The sequence below is a fragment of the Quercus robur genome, chromosome 9 (assembly GCF_932294415.1).
Source record: "Quercus robur chromosome 9, dhQueRobu3.1, whole genome shotgun sequence".
NCBI classification, from domain to species: domain Eukaryota; kingdom Viridiplantae; phylum Streptophyta; class Magnoliopsida; order Fagales; family Fagaceae; genus Quercus; species Quercus robur.
The window spans coordinates 6,903,674-6,923,045 of record NC_065542.1 but is presented as its reverse complement, the minus strand read 5'-3'; the positions used below and the strand labels follow the sequence as shown (position 1 = coordinate 6,923,045).

At 37.1% G+C, this 19,372-nt stretch overlaps 1 protein-coding gene and 1 long non-coding RNA gene across 2 annotated transcripts; both read left to right on the top strand.

Annotated features, from left to right (window-relative positions):
• Positions 1-203: 203 nt before the first annotated feature.
• LOC126700511 (60S ribosomal protein L9-like) lies at positions 204-1,999 on the top strand. The gene is made up of 3 exons (XM_050398689.1): positions 204-655; positions 1,480-1,602; positions 1,699-1,999. The coding sequence occupies exons 1-3, from the start codon at positions 281-283 to the stop codon at positions 1,780-1,782; spliced, it is 582 nt and encodes a 193-aa protein (XP_050254646.1). The 5' UTR covers positions 204-280; the 3' UTR covers positions 1,783-1,999.
• A 3,207-nt stretch (positions 2,000-5,206) lies between these two features.
• On the top strand, positions 5,207-5,526 carry LOC126699386 (uncharacterized). Its single transcript, XR_007646785.1, has 2 exons — positions 5,207-5,245; positions 5,328-5,526. It is a non-coding gene; the product is annotated as an uncharacterized LOC126699386 (long non-coding RNA).
• Positions 5,527-19,372: the final 13,846 nt, after the last annotated feature.

Below are 19,372 nucleotides of genomic sequence, written 5' to 3'. Positions count from 1 at the left end.
TTTCTCTATATATCATGATAATTATTCATTAAAAAAAAAAAAAAAAAACAAACAAATCTAATGAAATTCATACGGGTCAAGTTGTTTTGGGCTAATTTTTAGAACTACCAACCCAAGTAGCTTTAGCCCATAGATAATGAATAAAGGCCGAAAGGGTTTAGGTTCACTTTTTCTCTCTCTACATAAATATATAAACATACTGTTTAGGGTTTTTGGTTGCCTCCTCCACCATTCTTCTTTCTCAGTGCCGCAGCTAGAGACAAACAAGAGCAAAAAAAAAATGAAGACCATCTTGTCATCGGAGACCATGGACATCCCAGATGGGGTCAAGATTAAGGTGAACGCTAAGGTCATCGAGGTGGAAGGCCCACGTGGCAAGCTCGTCAGAAATTTCAAGCACTTGAACTTGGATTTCGATCTCATTACTGACGAGGAAACTGGGAACCGAAAGCTGAAGATCGACGCTTGGTTCGGCTCCAGGAAGACCTCCGCCGCCATCCGCACCGCGCTCAGCCATGTCGAGAATCTCATCACCGGTGTCACCAAGGGTTACCGTTACAAGATGAGGTTCGTTTATGCTCATTTCCCCATCAATGCCAGTATCACCAACACCAGCAAGTCCATCGAGATCAGGAACTTTCTTGGAGAAAAAAAGGTAACCCATTTCTCTTTTCTCTCTTTTTTTCAATTGGGTTCTCCTTGTTTTGCAGTTTTTGCATCTGGGTCGTTTTTTGTTTACTGCATTTTGATTGTTAGCTATGGGAAATGGGATAAAATTGGAATATGGGTTATGTATGTTTGTGTTAGTAATCGATTCTGGTTTTATTGTTTTAGGAAGTTTAAACTTGTTAATACTTATCATTTGGTGGTGTTAATAGTAGTCACTCTCATGTAGTTATTTTATATCTAATATGCAAAACTGAAATATTAGGATACTACAGAGTACTCTGTTATGGGCTATAATTTCAGTTCCTATTGTTTGTTGAATTTCTGAATGTGCAGCCCCTTAAACCCTTTTATGGTTCTACATGTTAATGCTTAGCCTTATCATTTGGTGGTGTCAATAGTAGTTACTCTCATACAGTACTTTTATATCTAATAATGCAAAACTGAAATGGTAGGATATTACAAAGACTCTGTTTTGGGCTATATTTGCAGTTCCTATTGTTTGTTTACTATCTGAATTTGACTAGCCTTTGTAATAGTGCAGCCCTAAAGCCTTTTATGGTTCTACATGTTAATGGTTATCGTTTGGTGGTGTCAATAGTAGTCACTCTCATGTAGTACTTTGATATCATATGTTCACTTTCTGAATGTGACTAGCGCTTTGTAGTTTGTAATAGTGCAGCCCCTTAAGCGTTTCATGGTGCTACTTGTTAATTTTTTGCATTGTTGCTAAAGGCTAAGGCCTGGATTCGTTGATGCTAAACTTTGACAAGTTAATTGACATGGTTGATTTTTGTGTTTGTTGGGTTTTAGGTAAGGAAGGTGGATATGCTTGATGGGGTCACAATTCTCCGATCTGAAAAGGTCAAGGATGAGCTTGTACTGGATGGGAACGACATCGAACTGGTCTCTCGATCCGCTGCCTTGATAAACCAGGTCTGTTTCTTTGTCCAAAAAAAAAAAAAAAATGCACAATCATTTCAGTCATATGCTAGCTGCACTTGCTGACCTAATCTCTTGTCGGTTTTGCAGAAGTGTCACGTGAAGAACAAGGATATCCGGAAATTCCTTGACGGAATTTATGTCAGTGAGAGGGGAACCATCGTAGAGGAGTAATTGTATGTGTAATTGATCTACAATTTTGTTGTGAAAGTTTTATTTAGAATGATTTTATTTTTGTTGTCCTCTAGTGAACTCTGTTTTTTGGTGTGATATGACTCACTTATCTTAGGTTTGATCTCATTGTGCCATCCTTAAATTGGTTTTCTGTTCCCCTGTTTCTGTAATGTTACTGAAATTGTAACTCGTTCCGAAACAATCTGGTTGCTTGGTAGAGTGTTGGTCATTTACGAAGTTTTCATAATGGTGTCATAACTTATTCAAATTTTAGTGTTCCTCCTTTTGACGTTTTTATTCTATCTGTTTAAGATGTGCTTGTCTGGTATTTGATAAATCTTCCTATGAATAAACACCAATATTTGATGCCTGCATACTATCCCCTTAAACTCAAACAACCTGCATTTGCAGTTAACTTCACTGTTATCCTCATTAAAATACACATGAAAAATTACACTCAGCTGACCTTCTCCACGTGATACATCTTCACATACTTTATACTCTGAAAAGTTGTCATCTTTCCTACATGAAGACAAACTGCAACAAATACTTCCAACTATCTCATTTTGGAAATTTGTAAATTTTCTTTAAGTGTAAGCACTCTGAAATTGTTTATCCTATCATAAATAGTTATACAGGAAATGCATGAATTGAAAGAATTAAAATCTTCAATAGTTTCATTATGCACTTTTGCTGCCAAAGCATTCTCATATTGTTCAACAAATTGTTTTAAAGTAGTTTTCTTATTAATGTATTTATCAAAGAAAGCATTCATGCTTTCACTTTGCTGCATTGTTGACATTCCTGCTCAAAACATATCTTTCATAAAGGCAGGCACCCAACGATGTCACTCATCATACAACCCAAGTAAATGTTCATTGCTTTCAAGTTGATATTTTTTAATGAATCTACCCTAACTTTCTTCAAAATTTTCTTTTGTCAATGAATCATGAACAATATTTTTCATACAAAATTTTATTGATTCATAGTCTTTGAACCCTTTAAATTTGTCAGGCAACTTATGCATGATATGCCACAAGCACCATCGATGTCGTGCATTAGGGAAAACAATCTCTATCGTTTTTTGCATGGCTTTGGCTTGATCCATAATAATTGCATTGGGAGGACATTCAGACATACATGCAAGCCAAGATTTAAATAGCCATATAAATGAATTTGTATCTTCTCTTAAGATCAATCCACATCCTAGCAATGTTGATTGCCTATGATGGTTCACCCCAACAAATGGAGCAAATGGCATTCCATATTTGTTAATCATATATGTAGTGTCAAATGTAACTACATCACCAAACTTTTTGAATGTTGCCCAACTCTTTGCATCATCCCAAAATATATTCTTTAACCGACCATTGTTATCAAAATCCATTGCGTAAAAGAATTCAGAATTTTCAGCTTGCATTTTCAAAAAGTAATGGTGCATTTCACTAGCATCTCCTTCCCTAAGATGTGAACGTCTGATTTTTTTTCCATGTAATTTCTACAATCCTTTTCTAGAAAAGACAAATTCTCATGTCCCCTTGCTGCAACCACAAATGAATTAAAACTCTTGTTCATTCTAATACCAGCTTTGTTGTTTAATTCAACCTTTTTTTTTTTTCACATTTGATTCTATTATTCTATTGCATTTGTAAAATCTAGTCTTACTAGGACTCAATCCATGGTTGTGGTCAAGTACCACAGATCTAAGTATCCACTTTCCATTTGGGCATAGAACCAACTAAGTTGAGTTTTGCAATTTGTTTTTGTTTGAGGTTTCAATTTAACTAGATTGGTAGATCTAGTCCTTTTAATTCCAAGACGATTTAATATAATCCTTGGCTTTCCAGCATAACTACAAGCAATGGTCGCATACCTCACCACCCCATCATCCCCCTTTTTAGTAGATCTAGGTTACGTTTGGATTGGGTTGAAAAACCTAGTGTCTGCGTCTGGCCTTTTTTTTTTTTTTTTTTTGCACGCATTTGTGAGACTTACGGCTACTGTTCATGAACAGTAACCGCAAAGTTTGACTTTTCTCACTTTTTTTCAGCTAATCAGTGCACACCGTGCACTGTTCACGGACCCATAAATTTCACTTTTCAGCAACTTTTTTCATTAAAAATTGGTCTCACAGTACTATTCACACATTTAAAAATTATTTTGCTACAGTGTTTTTTAGTTTTCAGTTTCAGTTTTCAGTTTTCAGCTGTATCCAAACGAACCCCTAGTCCTTTTAATTCCAGGACGATTTAATCTAATCCTTGGTTTTCCAGCATAACTACAAGCAATGGTCTCATACCTCACCACCCCATCATCCCCCTTTTTAGTAGATCTAGTCCTTTTAATTCCAGGACGATTTAATCTAATCCTTAGCTTTCCAGCATAACTACAAGCAATGGTCACATATCTCACCACCCCAAAACCTTTTTCTTTAGCATATCTTTTATAATATATCACAGCATCAACAATGGAATCAAACATCATTCCCAACTTAGGGTCTTCTGCTTTGTTTTCCACACCTTTTGTTTCTACCATTTCATTTAACTCCACTATTTCATTCTCAATATTATCTTCATTCGACTCCCCTCCACCTCCACCTCCACCTCCACCATATCATTCTTGATATCTTCATTTGAATCCCCCTCCACCATATCATTCTCAATATTATCTTTGTTTAATTTAACATGTAAGAAAACATTTGATGTTTCATTTGCCATGCCTAACAATATAATTCATAACACATTATCAAAATAAAAAGTCACTTAATCATAATAAAATTAATAATTCTAAATATTATAATTTATCCTTTCAAAATTTTGTGCTTCATATAAATGTGTTATTCACATTTATTTTTGCAAAGCAAGTGATGGATTACTTTTATTGTCTATAGCCTCTGGCCATTATTACAAAAGAAAAAAAAATCTCATTCCCAAATGCAATAGAAAAATGGAAAACCCAATTATTACAAGCACCAAATTCACAACTTCAAGATTGCATTTTTTGTTGATATTTCAATTTAGATTTCATTGAAACAAAATAGAGTACAAGGAGAGAATATAAAGCCGTGGAGGATCGTAAAACAAGGAACCTCCCCGCAACAATTTAGTTGAGAATACAACAAACAATTAACAAAGTAAACTAACAATTTAGTTGAGAATACAACAAACAATTAACAAAGTAAACTAATAGCACAACAGTACATAGTGAACTAATAGAAATGCACAATAATTTTTACTGAATGAGAGCAATTATACAGGGGAAAAAAAAGAATCAAAGACTAACAAAGAAATCTAGAGAAAATACTAGGAAAAGCGGAATGAAAATTCACCTCCTTGGATGGCAGATGGTGATCAACTCTGAGATTTGGAAGAGAATTTTTTTTTTCCACAATAGATGGAGCTGATACGAACAATGGTTTTTGCAGGTTTTGGGGAGCAATGAGTTTTGGTTTTTCGGTGGAGAGGTAATGTTTTTCAAGGTTGGGTTTTTATTTTTTGGTGTGGGACGGTGTTTTCAGGAGTGAGTTTTTCATTTTCGCATTGTAGTTCCAATACTCTAGCAGTTGCAATTTGTTTTGGCGCTCAAGCTTTTTCACATATGGATTTTGGGAGGGAGAAGAAGACTAAAGGAGTACTATTTATTGTGGGATTTGTAATTGCAAATTTGGAATAACTAAGCTTTAAGGCTTCGTTTGAGAGTTCATAAGAGAATGAAATAATTATAAGGGAATGGAAATTAATGGAATGGAATGGAATGTATTTAAGTAAAAGAAAGGAATGGAATTAAGTAATCTTGATTGGATATTTTAAAATAAATGAATGAAAATGAATAGAATGTAAGTAATCTTGTTTGGGAGTAACATAGAGGGAATGGAATGAAATTATTTTATGACAATATTACTATTAAACTCCTATTTTAAAATAAATGGTTGAATATATAGAGGTATTTTAGGAGTTTTAGTAAAAAATTCATTAAATCTAATTTCATTCCCTCTCATTCCTCCCAGTTTCGGAGGGAATGAAAATTTTAGATTTTAAGGGAATAGAGATGAATGAGTGTTCCCTCCTACCCATTCCATTCACTCCCACTTAAACTCCTAAACAAGAGAATGGAAGAATATTATAAAATTATTCTCTTCATTCCTTTTCATTCCATTCAATTTCCTCCTCCCAAACGAGGCCTAAGTGTTGTGTTATGTTGGTGGGCCCAAGGTGATGAGGTGGCTTGCCACATGTGAAAGTTGTGGGCAAAGTTGTGGGCTAGGGTGTGGCACCAAAATTACTCGTATGTTTGTTGTAACATTCAAAGTAATGATGAATGGCCAAATATTTTGTGTAAAATGCCCCTATGCCCCTCAACTTTTGGTAAATAACAAAGGGTAAGTAACATAGGATTGTTACAAAATTTGATATGTGTTAAGAAGTGGGAAACATGTAATTTAAAATTTAAAATTATTAGTTTAATATAAAGTCTTTTTTTTTTCTTTTTTTGTGGATAAATTTAAAGCTATAGGAAGTTATTCGACAATATAAGTTATATTACATGTAACTTGATTGGTGTTAAATTTGTATTCCTCTTAAGAAAATAAATGGGTGTTTTTATGCATATGTATTCCTCTTAAGAAAATAAATGGTTTTTTTTAATGCATATTTCACGCAAGTATTAAAATTAAACAATATAGGCGATCAATCGATATGGGTGTTAATTTAGTTCTTGCAACTTATCAGTGTTGAGTTTTTTGTAAATGAATTTTCCTGAGTTGTACATAGTCAAAATAATTTTTTTTTTTTTTAAATCTTTAGTTGTAATGTTTCATATAATATTTATGTGGTCCATCTTAACAATGCCGCCTTCTCTCTTAAAAAAAAAATAAAAATCAAATAAAATCAAATTTGATAAATTGAGGAGTGAAAATTGCTATTTTGTTAATGATTGACTGGTAATAATATCTCTTTTCACTGACAATTGAACGCTGGGGTTTTATAATGGGAATTTGTATATGTTTATATTGTTAGTTCAATGTAAATCTATAGAAGTCCAAATAATCAGTGTTTCCAATTTCTCGTTCTTTTTATTTTTTTGAGAAGACCAATTTCTCATTCAAACACAGTAGCTAGTGTCAAACCGTTAGGGAGTCGAACTGTGGTCCCCAAACAGCTAGCATTGGCTTTAGCGCTCTTGAGGCATCCTCTTCTCCGTCTGGAGTCATGCTTATCTTTTAGCTTAGTGCTCCTGTGATCACTCCGTTTGCATCTATATAATTACCGCCTCATATTCCAACATATATTCGGCTTCTCCGTGCGTTACTTCACTTCATCTCATACGTTTAATTACTACCTCAATTCCAGTGTTCTTCTTGTGTGATGGTTTGGTTTAAGTTATCTGCAATTCCTTTTTTTTTTTTTTTCCTAACATATAAATATAAATATATATATATATATATATATATCTACTCCATTACTGTTTGTGGCTTTGTGCTATAACCTGCATGTAGGTCCTTTCGTTGTCCTCCTAGCCTAGCTTGTTTTCTCACGTTCCATATTTTCATGTCATGCCATACCTGTCATGTTCATCTGGTCGTTTCTTTTTTTGATGAATGTTCATCTGGTCATTTCAGTACGTCCTACGCAAGGTCAATTTTGTTGTGCCCCTAGCCTTTCACTGGTCCACATATTAATACTGGTGCTGAGCAGTTTCTAGGTCCATTCTTAAACTAAAAACATTTAAGTATTCTTTGGGCCTTCGCTCTCACATTTATAATATTCCGATATGAAAAGCAACTCAAGGTCATTTGTGATCCTAGTAGCTCCTATCCCATAGAAATCCACATCAATATGAATCCTCATCCTAAAAGATTTTAAATTCAAATTTCACACTTTCTGAGCTTTAGATCAACTACATCAGTTCGTTTAAAAACTTATGTCTATTTTACACTAAAAACCTATTTTTTCTATTTTATACTACCACATTTCCAAAACACCCACATCAGTTAATCTATTTTACAAATCTATTCTAATTAAATAATATTATTTATTGTTTTTTTATTATTATTTATTAATACCCGTTTCTCTCTTTCCCTCACCCATTCTCTCTTTCCCTCATAATCTATTTTCCTTTTTCAGCTCACTCACCCATTTCTCTCTTTCCCTCACCCACTCCCAGCTCGCCACCGCCGCTGCCTCAGCCATCAGCCGATTTGGCCTCCCTTTCGCTTTCGCCCTCCCTCTCTCCTTCGCCCCTCCCTCTCTCCTCCACCATCAACCCTTCACCTGCCACCCCCAACCAACGACAACAATGGAAGATCGGGCAGTAGCAATGGAAGACCCAACGACAACAGATCCAGCTCCGTTGGGCATTTCACATGAGTTTTCCGTTGAGTATGGTTTAGGCTGAGTTTTCTAGTGGGTTTGGACTGTTTTTGGGTTGGGTTTCCCGGTGAGTTTTGATTGATTTTGAGTTGGGTTTTCCAGTGGATTTGTCTTGATTTTGAGTTGGATTTTCTAATTGCTTTTCCATTGATTTTGGGTTAATTTTCTATTGATTTTGGGATATTTTTCTGTGCTAGGTTGCAGTGTTGGGTGGTGGCGCTGGGTTTGGTGGTTATTTTCTTCTTCCTTATTATTCTGCCACTCTAGTATGTTGTAGTTTGATAGAGGAGAGAGAAAAAAAGAATTAAAAAATCATTTACACCGTGAACAGTAACCATGCATATATGCACGGTTACTATTCATTTACACGGCCATGGTGTATATTTGCACATCTTTACAAAGACTGATGTGGGTATTTTTTGGGTTAGAATGAGTAAAATTGGTACTTTTTTCTATTTTAGAAGATTATAGATGAGCTGATGTGGCTGCTTTTAGGTTCATATAATAAAAAAAAATTAAGTTCGAGATTTGGATTTTGACAACTATGTATATACCTAGTGTAAGGACACGATTTTGTAACGAACCGTAACAGTGTTGGGTTCGCATGTAAAAGGCCCAAACAATATCATTTGTAGAGCATGGGTTTGAAAGGCTAGGCCATAGTCACCAGGCGGTGGGTTTTTCGTGATATCCATACATGGTTAAGTCATCTTCGCCCCTGGAGTCTTTCTCCTGGAGGCGGTCTGGGAGGCTCTGGTTTTTGGCCATTTTTCCCAGCCCCTCCTATGAATTACTTACTTTTCCTTTTATACTAGCCTGTGTTTTTTATCCTTCGTCCAAGTGTAGGATCGACATTCCAAGACTGATACTTGTCCCATCAGCCCATACTCGGAGTGGTTGGGGGTGGTTGAAAAAGCTGGAGAGTATGGCTCTGTCAGGTGCAGAGTATTGAATGGCAGTAAGGGCAGCTTTCCCTAGTCATTACACTTTCCAGCATACCCTTTTCTATTGGCACAGATATTTTAGATTTTTTCCCAAGTTGTTTCTATACCATTTTTGCCCTTTCTTCTTGTGAGATCTCGAACATGCCGAGGACTGAGTCGTCCTTGACTGTGTCCCAAGGCCATTTCGTACTTGTATTGCCGAGCCCGGGCCATCACCTTCCTCGGCTTGGGCCTTTGGACCCCAACAAATAAATGGGCCTGGCCCACGAATTATTGGGCCCCACAATAGCCCCTCAAAACCCTGCTGTCCAACCTCTTGGTTGGAGAAGAGGATTTTGGTAATACCAAGCCTTTACTATAGCTCGTTTAACTCAGCCCTTAATTAATGTTGGCGCCTCCTCATCTGCCCAGGAAATGTACCGGTCTACGAGACATTCCTCTGAATTTATTCACAACGCGTTCATGCCGTTTGGCTATCCAAAACGTGCCTTTAATGGTTTCCCTTTACGAGACCATTCAAATTTAATGGTTATTGATGGTGTGGGGAAGTGGAGCGGGCATTTTCTCGTTTACAGATTTTCTTGGAGGTCTGAACATATTAAATACCTTCCGTTTCGCCCCTCATATAAAAAGAAAAAGCAAGAGGTTATTTCTCTTGTACATGAACCCTTTTAATCCCCCCAAAATCTGAAACCCTTAGACTCCTCCAAAGTCTGCTTTTACCCGCTGGTTATACTTTGAGTTGTAATTTGTTCAAAACAGGAGCAAGTAATGAAGGAGCCATTCCCTTCTCAGAAATTCCATGTTCTTATGAAGCTAAAGATGGCTCGGTCGGGGTAGGGATGGCAGAGACTCAAGATACTTCTCACCCTCCCTTCAGCCAAAATCCGAAGCAGGGGCTCGTCGCATCAGACTTTTGGCGCAACTGAGCTGGGGTCACCCATTATCAGTACCAACCGCTCTCTTACGAGCATAGCTAACATGGCACCAGCGTGTTAGGAGTTAGGACTAACGCAGGGACAAAATATCCCTGCTTCTTCCTCTCTTCCTCCACTAGTGCCTCTCTTTTTCTCTCTTTCTTCTTCTTTCCACCACCAGATCCATCCTAGCGCTTTTCCTTCTTCCTCTTCTTCTCCTCCTTCTTTCTTTTCATCTCCTCCATCTTCTTCTGAAGAAGGTCCTCCTCTCAATATGGGCGCTACTGGGGTAGAGTTTGGAAGGACTTTGGAGACGAGTTTAAGAAGACATTTGACCGTTTATTTGTTATATTGTTGTTGTTTTCCTTTTATTATTTTTGTAATCCACTTTCTGTATAGGCTTGTTTAAGCCCTTCTTTGTACGTTGTAATACCTCTTTATATTAATAAAAGTTGTTATTGCTTTATTTCACACACTCTATCTCTTCATTTCTAAAATGGTTACGCCGTGAATAGACATACTATCTTGTGAGTTCTTTTTATTTTTACACTTTGACCGATGTCTAAGACCGAAATCCCAGTTAATAAAAAGATCTTACTCTGTGTTTATAGACACTATCCGACTTAATACTACTGAATCGAATTAGTGATACTTAGGGTTGAAACCCCTATTAAGAAGAAAAAGAAAGGAACATTATGGTGAACTTATTAAGGCGGCCTGGCACAATACCGCCGACCTTAGAGCACAATACGTAGGGCCGAAATCCCTTATCAAAGAAAAATGCGCTATTATGAACTTACGAGTGCTATTTGGCACAATAATACAGACTTGAACTAATGACACTTAGGGTCAAAATTCTTGCTAAGGAAAAGATATTATCACGACTTTAATAGAATTGTTTGGCACAATCAATGCCGACCTGCGAAAACAACACTTACCCCAAAATAGCCGAGACGACAACTGAATGCGTGGTGCGGTGTAGGAAGTAATCATCCGAAGACTTACAACCCACAAAATGAACAGCCCCTCCAGGTTGCTGAGTAGTAGGGTGTTTCACCATCTTCTTAACAACTTTAATCGCTTTAACCTTTTACGGTATTTGAGCCGAGGATTGAGTAACTTCAAATTTTTGTTAAGTAGCCAACCTTACGAAACTCAGTTTTTCTTCCAAAACTCAATTTTCTCATCTAAGTAGTTGGTTTCCCCATAGGTTTGAGTCCGAGGACCATACAATACCTTGGTTCTGTCCAAAACTCAGTTTTCTCACCAAAACTCAGTTTTTTGGCGTGGGACCTTGGCTTTAGGGGAATCAGCTCCTCGGCCAAGCCCCTAGAACCATCCATGCGATTGACGCTACCAAGCGTAGCCCCTAGTCAAGAATCATAGCCCCTAGCGGAACTTTACACTAGAACTCTATAACCAGCTGTTAGAAATGACAAAGGAACTCTCTCGACCTACCGCCTATGCCAACACACAAGCCTTCCCACAGACGGCGCCAATTGTAAGGACACGATTTTGTAACGAACCGTAACAGTGTTGGGTTCGCATGTAAAAGGCCCAAACAATATCATTTGTAGAGCATGGGTTTGAAAGGTTAGGTTTTAGTCACCAGGAGGTGGGTTTTTCGTGACATCCATACATGGTTAAGTCGTCTTCGCCCTTGGAGTCTTTCTCCTGGAGGCGGGTTGGGAGGCTCTGGTTTTTGGCCATTTTTCCCAGCCCCTCCTATGAATTACTTACTTTTCCTTTTATACTAGCCTGTATTTTTTATCCTTCGTCCAAGTGTAGGATCGATATTCCAAGACTGATACTTATCCCATCAGCCCATACCCGGAGTGGTTGAAAAAGCTAGAGAGTATGGCTCTGTCAGGTGCAGAGTATTGAATGGCAGTAAGGGCAGCTTTCCCTGGTTGTTACACTTTCCAGCATACCCTTTTCTATTGGCACAGATATTTTAGATATTTTCCCAAGTTGTTTCTATACCATTTTTGCCATTTCTTCTTGTGAGATCTTGGACATGCCGAGGACTAAGTCGTCCTCGGCTGTGTCCCAAGGCCATTTCGTACTTGTATTGCCGAGCCCGGGCCAGCACCTTCCTCGGCTTGGGCCTTTGGACCCCAACGAATAAATGGGCCTAGCCCACGAATTATTGGGCCCCACACCTAGTAAACTAATTTTCGCGGTAATCCTAAGTTGTACATAGCCAAAATAAATAAATAAAAATCCTAAGTTGTCATGTTTGATATAATATTTATGTGGTCCATTGTTGGGCTTTGTGGAGCCTAATTTTGTTTGATCCAGTTTGATGACCCGACTCGAATAATATTGCGTGGTTTGGTTGCCGCGTTTTTTGTTGTGAAGAATAATTGTAGCTGCATCTTGTATTTTCTTCTTCCCTGATAATAGTGAAATCCCTACAACTCCGTGGACGTAGGCAAATTGTCGAACCACGTAAATATTGTCTTGTGCGTGTGATTGTTTTCTTTGGCGTGTGTTTTCTCTATTTTTTTGTTTCTCATAGGTTGGGAATTAGGTGAAATTCTCTACAATTGGTATCAGAGCCTAGGGTTAGGTTTGAGTGGGAGCAATGGCAGAGGAAGCAGGAAAGACGTCTGGAATAGAAAAGTTTGATGGCACAGACTTTGAATTTTGGAGGATGCAAATCGATGATTACCTTTATGGGAGGAAGTTGCATCTGCTGCTTCTAGGGGAAAAACCTGAGGCTATGAAGGCTGAGGAATGGGCTCTTCTTGAAAGACAGGTATTGGGAGTTATTAGGTTAACTCTGTCTAGGTCTGTTGCACACAATGTTGTAAAGGAGAAGACCACAGCAGATCTGATGAAGGCTTTGTCTGGTATGTATTAAAAGTCGTCTGCAAACAACAAGGTGCATCTGATGAAGAAATTGTTCAATTTGAAGATGGCAGAGAATGCTTCTGTAGCACAACATCTGAACGAATTCAATACTATCACAAATCAATTGTCGTCTGTAGAAATTGATTTTGATGATGAGATTCGTGCTCTGATCGTTTTGGCTTCTTTGCCAAACAGTTGGATGGCAATGAGGATGGCAGTAAGCAATTCTACAGGAAAAGAAAAGCTGAAATACAATGACATACAAGATTTAATTCTAGCTGAAGAGATTTGCAGAAGAGATGCAGGTGAAACCTCAGGATCTGGTTCTGCCCTAAACCTTGAGACAAGAGGCAGAGGTAATGACAGAAATTCAAACCGGGGCAGATCAAAATCCAGAAATTCTAATCGGAACAGAAGTAAATCTAGATCAGGCCAACAAGTACAATGCTGGAACTGTGGGAAAACAGGTCACTTTAGAAATCAATGCAAAAGTCCTAAGAAGAAGAATAGAGATGATTCTGCTAATACTGTAACAGAAGAGGTATATGATGCATTACTTCTTGCAGTAGACAGTCCACTTGATGATTGGGTTTTGGATTCAAGAGCTTCATTTCATACCACTCCACACCGAGAAATCATATAGAATTATGTTGCAGGTGATTTTGGTAAAGTGTATTTGGCTAATGGTTCAGCCTTGGATGTTGTAGGTATGGGAGACATTCGGATATTGTTGCCCAATGGATCTGTTTGGTTACTGGAGAAGGTTCGACATATTCCTGACCTAAGGAGGAATCTGATTTCTGTTGGACAACTTGATGATGAAGGACATGCAATACTATTTGTTGGTGGTACTTGGAAGGTTACAAAGGGAGCTAGGGTATTGGCTTGTGGAAAGAAGACTGGTACTCTGTATATGACCTCATGTTCAAGAGACACAATTGCAGTTGTTGATGCAAGTACTGATACAAGCCAATGGCACCGCAGACTTGGTCACATGAGTGAGAAAGAGATGAAGATGCTGTTGTCAAAAGGAAAACTACCAAAATTGAAGTCCATTGATTTTGACATGTGTGAAAGTTGCATCTTAGGAAAGCAGAAAAAAGTGAGCTTCTTCAAAATTGGCAGGACACCGAATGCGGAAAAATTGGAATTAGTACATACTGATTTGTGGGGGCCTTCTCCGGTTGCATCCCTTGGAGGTTCAAGGTACTACATCACTTTCATTGATGACTCAAGCAGAAAGGTATGGGTTTATTTTCTGAAAAATAAATCTGATGTATTTGAAACTTTTAAGAAATGGAAGGCCATGGTTGAGACAGAAACAGGTTTGAAAGTAAAATATTTGAGGTCAGATAATGGAGGAGAGTACATAAATGGAGGGTTCAGTGAGTATTGTGCTACACAGGAAATTAGGATGGAGAAGACCATTCTTGAGACACCACAGTAGAATAGTGTGGCTAAACGCATGAACAGAACTCTCAATGAGCGTGCTAGAAGTATGAGGTTGCATGTTGAACTACCAAAACCTTTCTGGGCTGATGCTGTTAGCACTGCAGCTTACCTGATAAACCGAGGACCATCAGTTCTCATAGAGTTCAAACTTCCTGAGGAGGTTTGGAATAGTAAAGAGGTAAAGTTTTCACACTTAAAAGTTTTTGATTGTGTTTCTTATGTTCATATTGATTCTGATGCTCGTAGTAAACTTGATGCAAAGTCTAAAATATGTTTTTTCATTGGCTATGGTGATGAGAAATTTGGCTATAGGTTTTGGAATGAACAAAACAGGAAAATCATCAGAAGTAGAAATGTGATATTTAATAAACAGGTTATGTACAAGAACAGGTCAACTGTAGTGTCAGATGTTACAGAGATAGATCAAAAGAAATCTGAGTTTGTCAACTTAGATGAATTAACTAAAGGTACTGTCCAGAAAATGGGTGAAGAAGATAAGGAGAATGTAAATTCACAGGTAGATTTGAGTACACCTATAGCTGAAGTCTGCAGATCTTCCAGTAACATTAGACCTCCACAGCGTTATTCACCCACTCTAAATTATCTCCTGTTGATTGATGGTGGTGAGCCAGAGTGTTATGATGAAGCCTTGCAAGATGAGAATTCAAGCAAGTGGGAGTTAGCCATGAAGGATTAGATGGATTCCTTATTGGGGAATTAGACATGGGAACTGACTGAATTGTCAGTAGGAAAGAAGGTTTTGCACAACAAGTGGGTATACAGAATAAAGAACGAATATGATGGTAGCAAACGTTACAAGGCTAGATTAGTTGTTAAAGGATTCCAGCAAAAGGAGGGCATTGACTACATAGAGATATTTTCTCTAGTTGTGAAGATGTCAACAATCAGACTGATACTGGGAATTGTGGCTGCAGAAAACTTACATCTTGAGCAATTAAATGTGAAGACGGCATTCCTTCATGGTGACTTGGAGGAAGACCTTTACATGATTCAGCCAGAAGGGTTCACTGTTCAGGGACAAGAGAATCTAGTCTGCAAACTGAAAAAGAGCTTGTATGGCCTAAAATAAGCTCCTAGACAGTGGTACAAGAAATTTGACAGTTTTATGCATAGAATTGAGTTCAAGAGATGTGAAGCTGATCATTGTTGTTATGTTAAGTCTTTTGACAATTCTTACATTATATTACTGTTGTATGTAGATGATATGCTTATTGCAGGGTCTAGCATTGAGTAGATTAATAATCTGAAGAAGCAATTGTCCAAACAGTTTGCAATGAAGGATTTGGGAGTTGCAAAGCAAATCCTTAGTATGAGAATCATTAGAGACAAGGCTAATGATACATTGAAACTTTCACAGTCAAAGTATGTGAAGAAATTTCTCAGCGGGTTCAAACATAAATGAAGCTTAACCAGTTAACACACCCTTGGGTAATCATCTCAAACTAAGCAAAAAACAGTCACCAAAGACAGAAGAAGAAAGGGACCATATGAGCAAGGTGCCTTATGCCTCAGTTATTGGCAGCTTGATGTATGCTATGATGTGTACAAGGCTAGACATTGCACATGCAGTGGGAGTTGTGAGCAGATTCATGAGTAGGCCTGGAAAGCAGCATTGGGAGGCAGTCAAGTGGATTCTGAGATATTTGAAGGGTTTATCAGATACATGTCTTTACTTTATAGGTGTGTCTTTACTTTACAGGTGCAAGTTTGAAACTGTAGGGTTATGTAGATGTTGATTTTGCTGGTGATATTGATAGTAGAAAGAGTACTACTGGGTTTGTTTTTACTCTGGGTGGTATAGTTATATCATGGGTTTCAAATCTACAGAAGATTGTTACTTTGTCTACTACAGAAGTTGAGTATGTTGCAGCAACTAAAGCTGGAAAGGAGATGATTTGGCTACATGGTTTCTTAGATGAATTGGGTAAGAAGCAGAAGATGAGCATTCTACACAGTGACAGTCAGAGTGCAATCTTTCTTGCCAAAAATTCAATTTTTCATTCAAAGTCGAAGCATATACAGACAAAATACCACTTTATTCATTACCTTGTTGAAGATAAGTTGGTAATACTTGAAAATATTTGTGGATCTAAGAACCCGTCAGATATGTTGACTAAGGGTGTCACTAGTGAGAAGTTGAAGCTGTGCGCAGCTTCAATTGGTCTTCTAGCTTGAGGACAGGAGGATGAGTTGTAGGGATGAATGATTGTTTCTTAAAGGATAGCAGTTTGATGTTGGTGATTGAAGTAGTCTCCAAGTGGGAGATTTGTTGGGCTTTGTGGAGCCTAGTTTTGTTTGATCTGGTTTGATGACCCGACCCGACCCGAATAATATTGTGTGGTTTGGTTGCCGTGTTTTTTGTTGTGAAGAATAATTGTAGCCGCATCTTGTATTTTCTTCTTCCCTGATAATAGTGAAATCCCTGCAACTCCGTGGACGTAGGTAAATTGCCAAACCACGTAAATATTGTCTTGTGCGTGTGATTGTTTTCTTTGGCATGTGTTTTCTCTATTTTTTTTTGTTTCTCACAGGTTGGGAATTAGGTGAAATTCTCTATAGTCCATCTTGTCTTTGGTCCATACTAACAATGCCCCCCTTCTCTCTTTGCGCGCACAACAACATCAACAACCAAAAAAAAAAAAAAAAAACCTTAAACAAATTTGATAAATTGTGGAATGATTCTTTTTTTTCTTTTTCTTTTTTTCCTTTTTTAAGTGGAAATCGCCATTTTGTTAAATGATAGATTTGTAATAGCTCTTTCATTTACCATGAACGCTGGGGTTTAATAATGTGGATTTATTTGTCTATAACGTAAGTTTACATTATTAGTGCAATTTAAAGCTGTAAAAGTCCAAGATTTATACCTTCAGCCTTCATTTCTTCCAATTTTTCATTCAAATACAGTAGCTAGCATTGGCTTTAGTGCTCTTGGGTCTTGACTCTTGAGGCAACCTCTTCTGCATCTGGAGTCATGCTTATCTTTTAGCTTACTGCTGCTATGATCTCTCCATTTGCGTCTATATATTTACCACCTCAATTCCAACATATATTCAGCTTCTCCGTGCATTACTTAATTTACTTCATCTCATACATATAATTACCACCTCAATTCCAGTGTGTTCTTCTTGTGTGATGGTTTGGTTTAAGTTCTCTGTAACTTCTTTATTAACATATCTACCCCATTGCTGTTTGTGGCTTTGTGATATTACCTGTGGGTCCTTTCGTTGTCCTCCTAGCATTGATTTCTCATGTTCCATATTTTCATTTCATGCCATACTTGTCATGTTCCTCTGCTCATTTCTGTACGTCCTACGCAACGTCAACTTTGTTGTGCCCCTAGACTTTCACTGGTCCGTATAATAATGGTGCTGCGGCTTGCTTTTATGGAGTGACTGCTGCCCCACACCTTCACCTCATGTTGGCCTTTCCATAATCATAATGCATGTGTGACATTCTTCTCTTCCAAACCACAGTATTGTTTGGAAGTATCCTCCTCTTTGCAAGCGACTAGATTGCTCTTCACGTGTTTATCAAAGCATAAAATCTAATATCGCAAAAAAATACACAATATTTGTCACAACTTTTCATGTGGCTAATGGTGATTTGTGGATAAAAAATAGTAGATAAATGTAAAAATAATAAACAGTTAATTACAGTCTACATATAGGAGAGGTATGACAAAAGTTGTGAATTTGTTAGTTTATTTGTGGTACTAAAAGAACCCTTATAAAAAAAAATTACTCCTTGCGAATTTTTTTATCTTGTTAGGTGCTTGAGGATATCTTTGGTCGCCTTCCATATGAAATTTTATCTTATTAGGTGCTAATTGCCCATGCTTACGCCAAAAGCAATTTCCGTACCCCCACTACAGTTTTTTTTTTTTTTCCATACCAATGTAGTATACAGCTATGCACCTTCCACTATTAAGATCATTCGCATCCACAACTTGCATTCTCATCCGCAACTTCCATCATATTCTATTTTACCATCTCAAAAAGTTATTTTATCAATTATACCATACAATTTTATAACACAACCAACATCCCATTTACAATTGCCAATGGAAATGCTCTAACACCCCTTTGAATTTTAATCCAAATCACCATATCTTCGATTGGTCTAATGCTCAAAGGTATCCTTTTAATGAAATTCATTTCAGAAATATACTTCCAATGCTTCTATCTCTTTCAATTTTTATAATCTCAAGTCTCAACCTTTCATTATTATAAGAATTGAAATGGATGGATAGCATATAACAAGTTTCACTTTGTTAAATTTAACAAATACATGGTTGGATGGATCTAGTTGTATGAATTTATAATGAAAGACAACATTGATATATATATATATATATATATATATGTGTGTATGTATATATATAGGGAAAACAATTTTCTATTTATTTGGGAAATGGTTAAATTTATATATATATATATATATATATGTGTGTGTGTGTGTGTATGTATATATATAGGGAAAACAATTTTCTATTTATTTGGGAAATGGTTAAATTCGGAGCCTTGCTTGATTACAATGAAATAATGTGTGGATGAAAATGCAAAAGTCACAAACTAATTTACAAACTGCAAATATAATGGATGATTATTAGTAAATGAAAATGTGATGTTAATAATGGGTCCATATAAAAACAAGCAAAAATTGTCATATCAACAATTTGTACCTACAGCAGCATTACTCGTGAGTGGAAGGATATAGATAAATAGTAAACATCTTGCTTTGTAATAAGCAGAATACTTGATCTGATGTGTTTGTACCTATAGCATTACTCATGAGTGGAAGGATACAAATAGATAGTAAACATCTTACTTTGTGATAAGAAGAATCCTTGATCTGTTGTGTCCCTTCATTTTCTTTTAAGTCACAAAGCCTCGCAATTCGTCTTCATGGATACAAGTTAACAAAAGAGCCAACTTGGGGATCCTATAGGAAGAAAACGTAGGAATCAATAAAAATGTGATATTAGTTGTAAACCCATATAAAAACCGGTAAAAATTTGTCACATTAACAATTT